The sequence below is a fragment of the Anguilla anguilla genome, chromosome 13 (assembly GCF_013347855.1).
Source record: "Anguilla anguilla isolate fAngAng1 chromosome 13, fAngAng1.pri, whole genome shotgun sequence".
In the NCBI taxonomy this organism is placed as follows: Eukaryota; Metazoa; Chordata; class Actinopteri; order Anguilliformes; family Anguillidae; genus Anguilla; species Anguilla anguilla.
This window is the reverse complement of record NC_049213.1, coordinates 14,662,409-14,679,922: the sequence shown is the minus strand read 5'-3', so window position 1 is coordinate 14,679,922 and position 17,514 is coordinate 14,662,409. Positions and strand designations below refer to the sequence as shown.

The following is a 17,514-nucleotide window of genomic DNA, read 5'->3' as shown; positions in this document are numbered from 1 at the left end:
AATAAAATCCAGGCTAAACTTTTTTAATGTTTTTCCCCACCATTTCCTCCGCAATTAAAATTGCCTAATCATTTATGGCCGATGCAAGACAGCATACACAAGGACACACTCTCCTCTGAGGCACATGATGCTAAGGGTTGCATCTTTTCCCGCTGCAGCCCTCAAGTCAAGCTTGCACAGACACAAGTGGGAGGAAGGTACCTCATTTACGGCTTTAGCAAGCAGATTGTGGATTCCTGGTCAACCAGCAGGAGACACTAGAGAACAACGAGGTGTGGATCTCTTCCGAGTGAACCCTAGCTAATCCCTACTTAACCTTTTTGATTTTACTGCAAATCATAACACATTGTGCTTCTGCCCTCAGGAGTTACAGTTGGCATTGGATAAGTCGGGATTCAGTCTCAAATTGTGGCCAACCCAACCATGCAAGAACAGTAGCTTAAAAGGATGAGCCACCAAGAAGCCCCTCCAGGCTAAAATTTGACAAATAGCATGACTAGTCCAGGTTGATGATGAATGGTATCGACAATAGTCACAGAAACTGTATGTGTGCTTAGTATGACAGCATGAATTAGCATTGACAAGCCGTCACAGTCACATTCCAGAAAGCACCCTTCATTAACACGAATGCACTTATTGTACATCACTTTGGATAAAAGCGTCTGCCACATAAATGTAATGAAAAAGTAATTAACAGTTTAATGCAATTTACACAAACATTTTCAGTGAAAAAAGTAAATGGTTTTCTTTTTGAAAATGAATGCGCTTAATAAGGCATTGACTACATTTTTGGGTTGCACATGTATTGTGCATAATAATTATACTGACTTATTTTGACAGGCATACAGTATATGCAACAAAAAGAAGATGATTCAAATATACCTAAATATGGAGATGAAATCAAAGGAAATGTTCTTTCATTTAAATCTGAAGATGAAAATTGTGGTTATCCTCCAACATCCAGAGGCGTGTTTATGTTCACGCACATTTCTGTCACTCTTTGTTGGAAAGAGAGAACTGATTTATCATTTGCTGGCCCCAAGGAAAAGAGTCAGTTATCTTTACAGTGTGCATCGTGCAGTGTGTTTATCAAGCTCTTCCAGCCAAATTCCACTGTAGGCTTTGAGGTTTTATACTTAGGAGCCTCCCGTGAGAATTTGGTCTGGATTAAATCAAGTTCCCCCCCCCCCCCAGTTCACTTTCTAATATCACCAAAATTAACACAGCAAACTGTTTTTGTGAAGAATGATCTATAAAAACCAACACTGTCAAAGACAAGGACGACTGAACCCAGGGCTTCGTCTCAATCCAAACTATGAGATGTATTCCACACTTTTACATAAATGGACTTGTGGCTGCACAACTGCTGGAACATGTTGATTAAACAGTTTAGTTTTTCAGTAGAAAGTGGCATCGGTTGGTGTGATCAGACCTTTTTTCTGTCAAAACATACTGAGGCCTAAAATCATGTTGAGGTGCATGTGTCGGTTGTAATTAATGTGGCTTTCTGTTGCCTTAGGGGAGACTGAATGAACCCCCCCCCCACCCCCCACCCCCCCCCAGCTCACCCCCACCCACCCTCCTTTATTTCACATACCAGTACAAGCACGCTGATGGACAGGCCTTGTTTATGTATACATTTTCTGGCCTGTCAAACAAGCAATTACCAAAAAGGTCAAAGGCCGCAGGCTTAAGAAACCTGATGACTATTTTTGTTCGAAATTACATCATAACCTAATGATGCGTCTGCTTTTGTGTGTGTGTGTATGTCCGCATGCGAGTCTTCCTTTAGTTGCCAATACTAATGAGGATATACTGTCACATAGGGGCTGTACATGGACCTTCTGCCAAAATGAATTACAGGTAACAAGTAAGTAAAACATTATTGACTAAAGTGGCCTAATTTCTGACTGGGAGAACTTACTGACAGAGATATTTGGAGATGCTTCAATGGAAGGGACAAACTGCCGGGAAAAAAGTTTGCTTTTCTAGAGATCCTGAGAGACGACCGTTCCCATAGCGACCCATGACCCTGTTCCCACCCACTTCTCATAGTGTCATGTCATCATGACACTTCTATCAGGACTTTAGATCCTACAAAGCTCCCTTTTTACCTCTCCCCCCCTTCCCCAGGCTGAGGCGGTCAGTTAGAAGCCCTCGGGCGCTAAGCGGGGAGCCCAAGCTCACCTTCGTTAAAATGAATGTCTGAGGACTGGGCTCAGAAACTAAAAGCGACAGCGGCTCACAAACATCTGCCAGCAACACACCAGCGACTCAGACGCCAGCGTCCCCAGATGAGTCTGGGAGCAGGTAGGACCCTAGGCCCGCATGCAAAACAAACTGGAGATTGAGCTGCCTTTTCTCCACATTTGGCAGGGGGGTGGGGGGGTTGGGGGTGTGTGGCACGGATGAATCGGCACCGCCGCGGTTCCTTCCATTCATTTTCATCGTCCTGGGGGCACGTACGGAGTGTCTGCCATTTAAACGAGGACCTAGACTGGCTGTGGCTGGATCTAGACAGCGCCAGGGGGACAACAAAGACTGAACATTTAATTTTGGGGGTCCCCAACCCGGGTCCTGGACAGCCACAGGTTTGTTTTCACTTTGAAATCAGAAACTGGTTCAGAACTGAGAAAGCAGGATGAGTTGAATGTGTTACCAGCTGCTTTAATTGATCAAGGAAGTGCTGAGTAATAACAAAAATCTGAAGATCCTGTAGATGTCCAGGATCAGTGTTCAGGGACCCCTGTATTAACACCAATAACGCAAGAGGAACCTTCCCTTTTCAAATTGTTTTGAGTGATATTGGTTTTTCTTGGCTAATATGAAGATGCAAACCAAATTTCCTGAGCAAATCGCACAACCCTTCAAGATATGCAAGCAGAGCAGATTGTTTCTTCAACAAGGTCTACTTGCAGGCAATATCCCACTATGCACTCGCCAAGGAACAGATAACAAACTGTTGAAAATGTGTAAAACGTCTGTGTTCAGCATAAAAAACTTTGCTCCCCCCTCACTTCCCATCATGCATTTCTTCACCTTTCTTCCTGTCTTTTTGCCCCTCTGTCTTTGAGGGGGGGGTGGGGTGGGGGTGCTCTCTTGTCACTGGGACAGTACCGCCTTTGTCTCCTCAGCTCTAATAAGCTCAGCTTAGGGGTTTGGCGAAATGCACACAATTCAAGCGGGCCATTCCAAATCCCCTTTTTCACTGTCGCTCAATAAAAAGGGGCTCTTGAAAGCGAGAGCGCTGCATCAGTTCCTTCCTTTTAACCCTTTTATCCCCACCGCTCCGTCGTTTCCACGCATGTACACACAAGCCCGCAAACGCTTTCGCTCAAACGGGCCAAATCTGCCACTGTTATCTGAGCTCAAACGGACACTCAGCAGCGCATCATGTTTCTGGCGTTTTACAGCCTTCAAAAACAAATGGTTGTGTTCCTTGAAGTAAAATCAAATCAGGGACTTTTTCCTCCACATGATGGATATTTATTTTTATGTAGTGATTGCAGGGGTAAGGTACAGCATTGCACACAAAGCCATAGGCCATTTGGAATGGCTTTGCTACAGTTCTCACTTTCTACGTGCTACTATGAGACACTTTCTTGGCTTTCAGCTTTGTGTAAACATACTCTCCTGCATTTGGCCTTAAAGTAAATCAGAGGGCATTTTACATCGTCACAGGGCTAAGGTTGCAGCACAACACAAATAGCAGAAATGAATTATTCTCATATTATGAGCAAATTATGTTTGGGAAAAGCCTGAGATGCTATTAGACAGAATCAAATTTTTGGCAGTGTTCTGGGCAATATATATGACAAAGGGACATTGAAAGTGACAGGAGACAGGGTATCAGAAAGGTATTCAAAGGTATTCCCTTTGTGCAAGTGGGGAAGCTGTAAGATCTGTTCATACCAATAACTGAGTTTGAGCTCAAAAGAACAATACTCATTATTAAGAGCTCTCTCAAAGAGGACTGCATACAAAATATTGAAGCATCAAGCCTTAAGTATCTTGCGATAGATTCAACACTTGAATATGTCCTTTTTTGCAAGGAGCATCAAATCCAGTTTTGTGTCCTTTACCTAAAAATAAATCTATTCCATTGATTTTTCTATATTTTCAATTGCAGCAATTGAATTCCAGCAAATATATGCATGCTCCAAATGAACCTTGGGAGCAATCATACAGTCTCATGACACCTTTTCAGTGATAATATATATAGCCTGAATGACTCCCCGTCAGTGACTGTTGATTGTAAACCATAGGAGAGCAAAACTACCTGTAATATCAGTGCTAAATCCATTTTTACCGCACTATGCATGACTTCAGAAAACACCAGTTCCCTGCTCCACTAACGCTGAACAGTGAGCTGAACGATGACAGAAGGGGTCGAAGGCAAGTCGAAAACACGACTGCGTCACCCGCACTTTAGCGGAATTACAGAGATTAGCTTAGCGCGCCGGGGCGCAGTGAGTCAGCGGAGCGCGACGTGACTGGACGCCCAGGTGGGCCACGCCCGCGGTTACCTCCGGCAGTCTCGGGCGCCGCGGGAGACACACAGCGCTGGAGGGAGGATGGGATTTGCGGCAAACTACCCGCCCGCTTTGACATGCAAAAACCCGACCTTCAATCTGTCAGCCGTCTGGGTGAAAAGAGCCCGCATGGCGCAGGACTGGTTTGTCTGTTCAGGCCTTTGAAAAGACGGCTCCTTTCATCATCGCCCTGCGCTGTGTCGCTTCGCGCCAGCTGAACTAGGGTTGAACTGAACTGCTGAAGTAAACTGTTACTGAAAAAAGCACCATTGTTTTCTTGCGAGTTAACTTCTGTCCACAGGATCAAGGCGGATATGTAGCGTCATGCTACATGCACTGCAGCAGCGCAGCCAGAGAAGTTTCGGCCTGTCTGACAACATCTTTGCTGCGTGGTGCGGCTTCCCTCTTTTTTTCGACACTTTTTGACGGTGGTCCTGGTCGAATTTGCTGCTTTTTCTCACGTAAGCCATCTTTGAACTCCCTAGTGGATAGAGGTTCCATTCATGTGCACATCCGTTTAAAAACTTCATCGTAACTTTTTCAAATATTATGCGGGTTAATTTCCGCTCCACTGGGGTACTCACAATTGAAATGCATATTGGCAGGCAGACTTCCAAATGCTGTATTGTTGCTAACAAATTAGCATGACAAAACCATTTATGTCCATTTTAATTCCCTCGCAGCTTTCAAAAGAGGCTTTTTGTTTAGTGTTTTTCTGGTAATATTGCTTCACTGGTGTTACAGTATTTGAATTTTAATTAATTCATTACATTTTTAAATTTATTTTTAGTGCATTTATTTATTTATTTGGGGGGGGGGTTACTATTATTAAATACTACTGACTGAAAGCAAATCATAGACAGCCCTGAGAAAAAAGTGAATCCAGGCTTTAGGTGACTATGCACATGGCTTGGCTTATACATGCATTTGTGCGTCCAAATGTGCACGCATGTGTGTGGGTCCGTGCGTGTGAGTGGTGTGAGCAGCTACTGTTTACTTCTTTCCACGCTCGTTATCTCCAGCATCTCTGAAGCCCCAGCGCTCTGAAAGGTGCTCCTGCATGCGGCATGGGGCGGGCATGTTGTGAGACCTGAGCTCGCGAGGATCTCTGGTGGAAAAACGAAAACCAACCAGCGCTGACACAGAGTCTGTTTCTCTCCTCTTTCACTATGCGCTCGTCGTTACTGCGCAAACTACACGGCTGCACTCAATGCAGACATGCTGAACTAAGACTCTGTTGCTGGTTCTGCACTTCAAAGAGAAACCATTCCGTCACTGTGTGTTAAACGTATACACTTCCACAGGAGCGAGACGAGCGTTTTGACGTTCAAGCAGTCCAGCGTCTGAAATGCATGACGCAGTAGGACTGAAAATGGCTGAAACAGCAAAATATCTGTCTCGCCCATGTTTCAATGGAATATATAATTATGACACATTTTGTCTTGTCCTTTCCGCCTGTGTGGGTTTAAAGGGCGGTCGAATGCTGCGAAAAACTACGGAGAACCGACAGGGACAAAGTCGATCGAAGTTTCAAGGTCACGGTCGGCCAACGGCAGTGCCCTGGCTCAAACCTGCAACGTCTCTCGACTGCATTGATGCAAAATGCCTCTCACCAGCTCAGTCAAATGGGAGCCAATTTAGCTGGGCTTGATTTGTCACAGCTGCACAGCACAAACCAGTTTTACAAGTGTACCTGTAATTACAGGCACTAGTTTACATAAACTTTAAATGGTCCAATTTTTCCCATGAAGAGGTTTTCTTTTTTTCATCACAAAGCTGAACATATAACAATTGACTGAATGCAAGTACAGTGTGCGCATGCTCATGCTTCTACCATAATTAAGCAGTATGTACAATATGCAGCCAATAAATGGCCTGCAGTGGTTTCTGGGTTTGTTCAAAAAAACAACCCTCAGCAACTCTCGTGAGCTAATAAATCCAGTTGATAAGATAATGATGCTCAGACAGTGGTAGTTTTTCAGGAAAATCTCCACAAGACCAGGGCCCACACATTTTCCCCTGGAGCAGTTTACAGTTTAAGATAAGCAGTTTAAGATAAGAAATGCCACTTGCACACAAGACACAAATGAGAAGAAGTGATTTGGGGGAAATATTAAGTTTTTTTTTTTTTAAAGCTGAGCAGTTCAATATTATTTCATGCAAAAGAGCGCAGAGATGTTCTCTGACTATTTAGACAATGGAAGGGTCACTCCTTTTGTATTTAAAGTGTATTGTATTTAAAACTCATCATCATGCACACTTCAGAATCAAAATCAATTAAGTCCTAATGGAAATATGCTGAAAAAAACAGCAGTATGGTTTCATGTTTGCTAGAGAGACACAGGCGTCCAGTAAATGTCATAATATTAAAAGTTCCCAAGCAGCACTGATCAAAGTTAATTTGCTTTGCTTAAATGTAATACACAGAAAAATTGCAGAAATACTCACAGCAAATCTAAAATTCGTACAATAATAAAACCTCAATCACTAATTATGCCATCATCTTTTGTTTAAGCAGCATTCTCTGGGGGAGTACAAGGTACCATGCAGACACAGAGAGGACTGGATTGACAATAAACAATAGTTTATGTATATGACCATTTTCTCTCAGTAAGACACATACACTTATTCAAATGCATATCTAGCTTTATGAGGTACTCGCCGAAGAGCAACAACACTGACAAGAACAGAGACACAAATCAAACCATACTCATGTGGCACTATGAAAAGTTGACAGGGCACAGACATGCAGTGAAGTAATGAGGTAAGTAGGTCATATTTACACAGACAAGCAGTGAAAAGAGAAGTAAAAAAAAAAGCAATGTAAAGGCGTTTAGTTACCATCTTTCCTAAAGTATCTTGGTATTCCCATTAAGAGTTGTCATGTTTCCCTCGGTATTCCCGTCTAGTAAAGTCCCCTTAGTTAGCCACACTAGCGCTGCTTCCCTCCTCCGTTCGTGCTGGTTAAAACCGAAGAGGCTCTCTGGGACGAAGGGGTCTCCGGACGCTTGTTAGCCCGTAAACAGGGGAGGCAAAGCAGGACAGTTCCCATTCTCCCCCGTTCTCCGGAAAAAAAGTCCCAAAGGAAGCACGCAGGACTCAGAGGCACCGAGAGAAGAGCCGGCTGTGGCTCCCGTCGGCTCTGCGCTCTCAGCTCTGTGTTATTTGACCGGAGTTAGCAAGGGGGCAGAGCATGCCAGCGAGTGAGTGAGTGTGACACACAGAGGGAGAGAGAGGGAGAGAGAGAGACGGGGGGGGGAGCGGGAGAGGAAAGCCTTTTCTTTCAGAGGAAATCTCCCTCAAGGCTTTTCAGAATTCTCTCAGCAGTAGCTTGAGACCATTCTCTCATGCACACACACACACACACACACACACACACGCTCACATTCATACGAACCCTCACTCTCACTCCTCTGTGTGAGTGTCAGTGCGGTGAAAGAATACACCCAGACCCTCCCCCCTATTGCCACTCCCATCTGTTCATTTACATGCTCCTTTCCTGTGAGAGCAAGTACAACAGTACCCTTCCTCTTATTTCCAAACTAGAACCCACACCCCCCACCCCCCAAACTCAGTACAAACTCACTCCCCATTACCACTGTCCTCCTGCTGCCCCCAATGTTAAAAAAATGGGAGTGACAAATTAGCAGCCATTTCGAAAGACTGCCACACATAACACTGGGAAGCTGAACCTACATGTGCTTTCTACTGTATCATTCCCAGAAAATAAACCAGGCAAAAACTGACCCCCTGCAAAACACAAACTGTTTGCACTAAACAAAATATTTCCTTAGTGCGATGTTTTGTCGAGTCTTTGCAGTAACTTTCTGGACAGAATTGAAGTGCAGCCTTTATTTACCTTTGCAAATTCACATAAAGGTTTTCAGGGGGAGTAAATGTTTCAGAGGGAGTAAAAGAGCAGACAGGTGTATTAATGGAAAAGATGAAGTTCAAAGCAGTTTGAACAGCCTCTTCAGGATCAAGTGCCATCGAAGCTGAAAGGTCAGCCAAGCATGAAGTTAGACGGACTCACTAGTTCACTCAAACCTCTTGTCAAGCCCGTCAGGGTTCCAGAATATAAAACTTTCTTGTGCCTCAAGAAGTAATACGTACAGCAAGCGATTTTATTTTTAAGAAAAGCTATCTAAAGACTCACATGGGAGGGAGTTATACCTTTGATGACACAGAGCATTTGATTTTCCTTTTCAGTCAAGCAAACCCTCAGTCAACCACCTTCGTCCCCCCCATTCCCTGACTTCACCCTGGTCCTCATTCTGTCTAAGACTGTCATTACAGAGAGGGGACGAAACCCTATTCCTCCTGGGTAATATCCTTTCTAGCGAGTGGCGGGCCCCCATAGGGTGAGGAGGATTTGCTGTGTGACTCGAGTGTAGATATCTGGCATTCTTCAACTTTACCCCCCTACTATGTTTAAACAGACAACCCCTCATCTGTTAAGCTCCACCCCCACCTGGCCCACACAGCATCCCACCCAGAATCCCACGCCGTGTTTGGATGAAAACAGTGGCGGCTAGCCTCTTTGACAGGCAAATAAACAACCCTACAGTGACGCCATGTATCTGTGTCTGCAATGCTTCTGGGCCCAGCCACCATGTGCCCTTACTCAGTTTCAACTTTCTGTGAGCACATGACCTAGAAAAGTGATGTAACTGTACACTGCCATGATTTATTTCCTGTTTTTTTTTTCTGCTGGTTTTGGTAGAAAACATTTCACAGTAAACACTGGCGCACAGCAACATCAATGGTCCTTTGTTATCGATAAACGTATAAAAGTATAAAAGTACACATTGGTATGTAAATGTTTGGGCACCTCTGGTCAAATTACATGTTTTATTGATTCTCTAAATGACACAGAAGCAAGGTACAGGCTTAAATATGACATATTCATGCAAATTGTCATGCACAGTTGCTATTTAATTGCTGAATTTAAAAGTTTAATAAAAAAAAATAAAACAATAATTTTTTGGCATGTGCAAAAGTGTTGGCACCGTTCCAGTTGACCCATTAATACTTCATATTTAAAACTTGATTGACTGGTTAGGCAACAAATTATTAATTCAGATAAGGACAATTCCAGGGCTTAATACATATGCTGGCTCTTCTAACCTCTCAGGGTGTTGTGCTTACTTTCAACAATCTCCTCTGTGCAGCTGAGGTCATGAAAATAAAAATAATTGCCTGTAAAATCAGGGGAGGATTTTAAGAACATATCGAAATACTTCCAGCTTGGAATTTGCACTGTCAGAAACACCACTAAGAAATTATAGTAAAGGAAACTGTTAAAACCACGATAAGTTCTACTTGTAGGCTGGTTAAGTACGCAAAGCATACCCCACACATCGCTACGAAGGACCCACAGAAAGGTTTTGTGACACGGGCGCAGTGGTGCACTGGTCTTACACGAAAATGATCTACAAGGAAGAGCTGTCAAAAGAAAACCTTCCCTGCAATCTCATCACAAAGCCAAGATCTGAAGTATGCAACAGAACACTTAGATAAGCCAGAGAGTTTTTGTAATAAAGTAGTGTGGGCTGCTGTGGCTGTATAAAACATCTCTGACTGGTAAGTCTCAATGAATAGATTTTTTTTTTCCCCTAGTTGCCTGGATAATTTGCAAAAGAGCAAGTGCGGTTGCATCATTCTGTGATAACCACAAGCCACACATAATAACCCAATAAACAGCTACTCATAAACCCAAATGGCCGTGACTCAGGCGTGACTGTTGAAGAACAGGTTAGCACAGACTCCATTAAAGGACAGCCAGCAATCTAAGTACAATATATTTGTATGATGAAGCAAGGCAATGGTGAAAGACCAGGGGAAAAAAAACCCTTTTACAAAGCTTGACCCATGGTTCAGCAGGATTCTCTTTTAAACGAGGATAAACAATGAGGACCTCTGCATGTTCCGCTGGGCTAAAACCAACAGGAGCCACTTGCCGTGGCAGCAGGGACTGAACAAACAAGTCGCTCTGTATGCAGAAGGCCCATAGATCACAGCTGAGGCCAGCCTGCCGATATGGAGACAAACACATTCTGGACGAGAGAACAAAGCTGAGGCCTAAAAAAAAAGATATGCTATCAGAGCAGGGTTAAGTGCGCTGGAACCTTTTCCACCTTTTCAATCAGAAGAGAATGGAAGATAAGTCTCATTCGCCCAAAGGGCTAAAGGTCAGTTTTGTCCAATTTGGTTCTGTGAGGTTTTAATATTGGCTGTGCATGACCAGGGCAAGAACAGCAAATAAGCTCGCCAGGATTCTTTTTATTGGTAATAATCAATGAAGTGCAGTTTCCATACTTAAAATTCCTTGACAAAAAAAAAAACAGGCTGTGACTTCTCTGTCTTTATAGTGTCCTTGTCCTACATGGATGATATTTACAATTGATTGGATTGGACTGATTGGATTGTTTAGACTTCTATTTGTTTTATCTGGACCATAAATTATGGGCATATGCGCAATCGGTGAGTAGACAGGAAGTCACCCTCGACAGCCCTCCCTGTGGAGTGGGGGAGTGGAGAGAATGACTGGAGTAATGAGCTCTCTTGTATCGTTGTGTCTGACTAGGCATAGCAAAAAATAAAGTGTCTCAATCCAAACTTCTGAAACTCAGATTAGTAACCAGACAAACAGTATACAGCAATAAAAATAAATTTAATGGATGATTAATTATACATTTTTCATACAAATGATGAAATGCAAATACATTTCTACTCTCCCAACAGTCACCATGAAATGATTTTCTGGTATAAAACTGAAGAAAAAGTTTTACTCAAATATTGAATAGTGTTGACTGAAAGTTCAGCACTCTTTGACACCCACCACAACTAAAATGAATTCCTCGTATATTGCTCCCAGCAATGCACTAGCATCAAAGGCGGCAGTATAGTATAATGGGTGGGGAGGAGCTGGCCTTGTAACCTAAAGGTCACAGGTTCAATTCCCAGGTAGGACACTTGAGCTCAGTACTTAGCCTGCATTGCTTCAGCATATATCCAGCTGTATAAATAGATGAAAATGTAAAATGCTATGTAAATAAGTTCTGGATAGTTCTGGATAAGAGCGTCGGCTAAATGCCTATAATGTAACACATTATCTAAGGATCCTCTGGAGGGCTGTGTGTTTCCAACTGCCTCCATCTGCTCTGCTCCACAGCACACAACACGTAACATACAACCTGCAACATGCAACCTGGTCACAGGCCATAGCAAGCTATGCATTTCCTTCCCATGCGTTCCATTGCGGTTGACTTCATGAACATGTTTTTAAAAGGGGGGGGAGTTTTGACTTACGACTCATCTCTAGTCTCAGACACTGTTTTGACTGAAGTACCCTTCCTCTTCTCCACCCACCACCTCTCCCTCCAAGTGGCTATGCTGATCACAGTTGATGGGTGAGTGAAAAAATAAGTAACCCAAACCATTTTTATCATGCACTAGGAAGACTCCACACTGACATTTGATAGTTCAGCTTAAAGGCATACTATCCAGGATTTGTACCATAAAAATATTATAAAATAACCATGCTATAACCAAGGCATATCTATCATCCACTGGCAATCTGTGGCTGCGGAGTTACAGTAGCAAGCGAAGTCCAGATACAGCAAAGACAAAAAGACAAGCCAACAGGGCTTCTTCAAGAACTAGAGTTAACCTTAGAATTGCTTTTCCTCGGTGGCATCAGTGGAAGTTACCCAAAGGGATTAAATGGATGTGGAGTTGGCTCATTTTCTGTTGGACCTGTAAGTAACATTTACGATAGTGTGCAGCTGGTGACAATAAGGACTTTTGCATGGGTCTTAAAATTTCTAATTTAAAGTTCAAACAATAAAACAACTATTATATTCCACATAATTAATTAAGCTAGAATCGAATCAGCCTTCTTACTGCCGCTCACGGTCGCTCATTTCATGGTACTAATGTTGCTAATGTACCTCTAGCTATCCAGCTAGCTATGTTAAGTGGGGTAACCTACTCTACGAAAGTGGGTGGAGTAGGCTACGAACTCCAGCATAGTATGCTTTTAACTGAACTATACATACCATACATCCTGTTGGCTCTTGCAAAAAAAAAAAATGTCCGTGACTTTGATACCAGTTGATGTGTTTTTCTCACCATGCAAAGCTTTCTGAATCAGCGATACCTTACAAAGCTAAACTTCAACCATCACTACTAGCTTCTAAACAGCATGAAGAAGGTGCTCCCAAGCAGAAGCCATGTACAGTAAGTCATTCATCTAATGATCAACCATGGAAGTTGCGAAATTTATGGAGGAGATTTCAAAGACAGCGTACTGCAGTAAAAAATGTCAATAAAAAATAAAGCTCAGTGCCAGGTTGAAATCTTAGCATTAATATCAAATATATAAAAGCCTCTTTGATCTGACAAAACGTTAATACACTACAGTACAATAGACGTCCTGTTGAAACTAATGCATTACCGGCCCACCCATGTGGAAATGATCTTCTGAAGCCTGCGTGAAAATTTGCCTAATTGCCTGAAAGATGCTTTAATGGGGCTGTGGAAGAGATACGTCGGTGGTTTTGTGGCCGGCCTCATAAATCCAGTCTCTCCGGAGGACTCTGCCTCCAATGGGCTCAGTGCTGGTAAATTACGAGAGACAGGCCTGGTATTTCAGGAGGGACCACATGCGTCCCATTCATTCTCAAAGGATTCCTGGGATTTGGGTGGTGGGATTGGGGGGGGGGTGCGTATCTGACCAGGTGGTGGGTTGCCCTAATGCAGCTCATACGAGTTCAGTCTCACAGCAATGGCTTTCCTCTATGTGACCTATAACTGGGCTGTTTTTTTTTGTTCCCTCCATACTGACATTAGTCAAGAATACCTTGGAGTCTATGCCACCGTGGCAAACTAGGCCAGCTCCTCGAATATCAGGTCCTCGCATACTATATGAAACAGGGGCTTTGTGCTGACTGCAGCTTGGTAAAATGAATGTTTATAGAAATATCCAAAGCTCTGTAGCGCTATGGTATTCCTTAACTAGTTTCATGACCTATTAAGGTTTAGTCCAGATTTCCAGTGTCTTTAATGGTGGAGGACGGACACCCCGCTCACTTCCCATTTTTAATTCAGCCTGTTCAGTTTTGTTAAATTTGCACTTTTTACAGCTGGTGAATGTGCCAGAGGAATCCCAAGGAAAACATCCCAATTTTCCCCCGGGGGCAAAGCCGTGAAACCCGAACCGCGACACTTATCTGCACAATCCATCCCCACGCCTCGGTCAAGTGTGACTCATTATTCATGGGACTGGCACAGAAATCCGGGGAATGCGAGTCACGCATATATCGTTCACGCGGCTTCCCGCCAATTACTCCGCGAAATTGTGCCAATTACGTCAAATTAGGTTTACGGCGCGCTCCTCGCCGAGTTTGAGGCAGCGAGTTTTCTCCAGGGAGCTTGGTGGGAAGCCCTTCCTCCCCCACGGTGTGGAACTGACAGTCCACAGACTCCGGAGTGTCAGAGCCCACACCAGAAGGGGCCGCTCCCGCTGGCCGGGGATCCGACAGCCTCCCACCCCACAATCGCGGCTGCCCGCTTTCAGACCGGGGAAGCTCCCAAAGGAGCCACCGTGAGAAGCTACCAAACGGCCTTTCTTCCGCACGGCGGTCGGGGGGCGGAGCCCCGAAGCCCGCGGCTGCTCGCACCTGCGGGTCCAGGGGGCCGCGACCTCGTTCGCGGCCGGGAATAAGACACCCAGGCGGTTGAAAGAGCCCCCTCCTCGTTTCGCGGGGCTGAAAAAGCAAAGCTGGAGACGACAGGCGTTTGTGAAAACAGGGCGAGGGGGGAGTTCCGCTGCACCAGGAGAGCGGGTCCCGACGCAAGCTGCGCGTGGCGGCCCCGCCGCTTGGGCTCCACAGCAGGTGCGGGAGGCCCGGGCCCCGCCGGCGCTCTTTTTGTTTCGTTTGATGGCTGCCCTTTTGAAGTCCCCGCGATACGCGGCGCGCTAGCTGTTTGGCAGGGATGCAAGTGGCCCTTCATCTCAGCAGCTGAAATGGCTGCTGGAGAGAGCTTCCGCAGCTCATTCACGCCGTGGATTTTATCACAGAGTCCTCTGCTGAATTCCACCGCGATGAACGACTATCAGCAAACTGATATCGCGTTTCCACAGCTGACAGGCTGAGGTTTAGTTCCACAAAAACACTAAGGCCTCTATGATTTTCATTTTCTCCTTGTCTCTGTCTTTGTCAGTTTTTTTAGTGCATATGTCCAATGATTGTTATACTGTGACAAACCCAATGGAAATGGGTCTCTCTCTCTGTCCTTCCCTCCCTCTCTCTCTCTGTCCTTCCCTCCCTCTCTCTCTCTGTCCTTCCCTCCCTCTCTCTCTCTGTCCTTCCCTCCCTCTCTCTCTCTGTCCCTCCCTCCCTCTCTCTCTCTCTGTCCCTCCTTCCCTCTCTCTCTCTGTCCCTCCTTCCCTCTCGCTCCTTTTCCTTCCTGTCACGTTTTCCTTCTTTCCTTCTCCATTCAACCCGTCATCCTCTCGCTCTCCGCGTCTCTTTGGCAAAGCCGCGGTGAAAGCGCGGTCAGCTGTGCAAAGCGGGGGGATCCAGAGGACAGTTGGCGCGGGGCTCGGCGGGTAAGGGGCTAATCCCTGCCAGATTTATCGCCCTTGGCTGGCACGCGGAGGTGCTAATCCTCAGCGGAGAGGCGACGCGGGGGTGTGAAGGCCGTTAGGCAGCGCCGTGCGTGGTTCGGGGTAAACAGACACCCCGGCTGGTCGAGGTGCCAGAGACGCCGCGGTCCGTCCGCTGTCGGAGGGCGAAGAAAAGAACACTCGAGGGTGGTCACGCGACAGCCAAAACAAAGACTGTTGTTTATTTCAAGAGGGATAAAGTCTACCACAGGAACAAACCAAAACAAAACAGGTAGTGGGTAACACTAGACTACCGAGCACACAATGGATCCACACAAAATTTCTCTCTCTCTCAGTCAAATACGTGCACACAAACACACACATGCACACAGATATACACAGACATTCATGCAAGAATGTCCTACCCTTTTCCTCAGAGATTAAGAATCGGGTCGAGGACAATCAAATTTGTGCTCACTAATTTAAATTTACATCTTGTGACATACCTGAGCTGATTTCTTAACTGGCAAAATTACCTTTGATACCTGTAAATTGCATGTACTTTACCACTGTCTACTACTGATTAGCTGCATCTCTGTATAATGCATTAGACTCAGCCCACAGAAATTTATGTTCAGATTATACATGGTCCCTGTCAGATAAATCAAGTAAATAAATAAACATGCTGCTCTGTAATACTGTGGTATGCGTGCAGGCCATTTTGATCGCATGGGGATGCTGAAAAAAGTGACCTTCTACCCACAGCCACTCTATGAAGAGAAAATGGAGAATTTTCTATTCAATTTACACAGCTGAGAGGCACGCCCAAGGCTTTTTATGCAAACAATTTTCCATAATCCGTTCACATGAAAGATTATGCGCGGCTAACAAAGAATGCTGCTCTTAAATGCCATACCTTATGATTGAATCAGCTCTTACTTTCATATTATTTGTCACAAATCAGAAAATGATTTTGCTTTGATTATACGCTCAATATTTACATATATGTTCACGGGTAAACATTACAGTCCAAGTGTTCGCAGTGTCCCATCTAGGATTTAAACCTACCACCACTTGGTTACAAGTTCAGATCTATATTTGTTCCTCCACACTTCTGCCTCAGGCTGTGATTTATTATGTCACTGGTAGGCCCTTTAATTTTTGCCATTGCTTGAGAAGAAAAGTAATTGAAGGTCTAGCCACAAGGGGGCGTAATATACCACTGAGGTATTATCCTTTGTTACGTACATGTATAGTGTTACACTGTTCAGGCGCTCTCAGGTTCAACCCTTTGAAACTGCCTGTGTGAGCACTCTTCTATATTCACTGCATTATATTACATCCGTTTAACAGACCCTCTTATCCATACTTATAAAATCCAGACTGATAAAATCTGATTTACTGCGTAAAGTAAAGTGCATGAGTGCATGACAAATGCATTTGCAGAATTATCGAAAATGAACACTCTTGACCTTTAATAGCTGTGCTGAGGTTCAGTGTTTCTTTCAAGGCATGAGCACATTTGATTGGCAGTTGATCTTCCATAATGAGAGTTTGTCTTAGCTAGCCATGATGGCAGATCTGAAACTCACAAGCCTTTCAGTTTCATTCCCTTTTATGATTTCCCTGCTCTGCTTGTCCGCCCGAGGCTAGTGTTTCTACAAGGCTTTTATGTCTAGTCACTTCATTTTGTGTGGTTAATATAAAAATTGAACTTGAACCTTACATGAGCTCGTTCACCGTTCCAGGCTCTTAACCACAGAGCGACCACAAATCACCACAAAGAGAAATGCAAGTGGTAATATGTGGAGCCTTAGGACCTCCACATATTTCATTTCCTGTTGACCCTCTTGTCTATTCTGACAATATGAAAACATGATCCGCAGTTAAGAAACTGGGCCTATCCTGCAAACCAACAGTACAGTATAACACAACAGACTGTCCACTGATAGGAACAGCACAAGTGTGTGAGCTGTCTGGAAGTGTGTGAGAGGTTTAAGGTTACGTTGATTAGAAAAAATTGGACTGTTTTACTGTTTATTGTTATCTTTTTGGTTGTAATGATCAGGGATTGCGTGGTCCTCACTGAAAAACCATTACACTGTTGTCCTCATCTTTCCTTGTTGTTTGTTTATCATGTCTAGACAGTGGAAGGCGTCCTTGGAAAAGTCATTTGTCCGTCGTACTAATCACAGTCCAGCAGTTATCTCTCACACACAGTTCAAAATCCCTATGTGTGTGTGCATGTGTGTGTGTGTATGTGTGTTTAACGTGTGTCTGTGTAATCTCAAATGTGTATTCATAATATTTATATTTCATATGTCAATGAAAGCTGTGTACACCTACATAATTATGAGTGTGAGCTTTATC

At 44.3% G+C, this 17,514-nt stretch overlaps 1 protein-coding gene across 3 annotated transcripts in view; it reads right to left on the bottom strand.

The window, feature by feature from the left end:
* The window catches only part of LOC118210566 (pleckstrin homology domain-containing family G member 4B-like), a 36,701-nt gene extending 28,781 nt beyond the window's left edge, over positions 1-7,920 (bottom strand). For all 3 annotated transcript variants that reach the window (XM_035386839.1, XM_035386841.1, XM_035386840.1), the window contains exon 1: positions 7,374-7,920. In XM_035386839.1, the coding sequence (XP_035242730.1) occupies positions 7,374-7,376 (3 nt within the window). In that variant the 5' untranslated portion in view covers positions 7,377-7,920. The remainder of the gene's footprint in view (positions 1-7,373) is intronic.
* Positions 7,921-17,514: the final 9,594 nt, after the last annotated feature.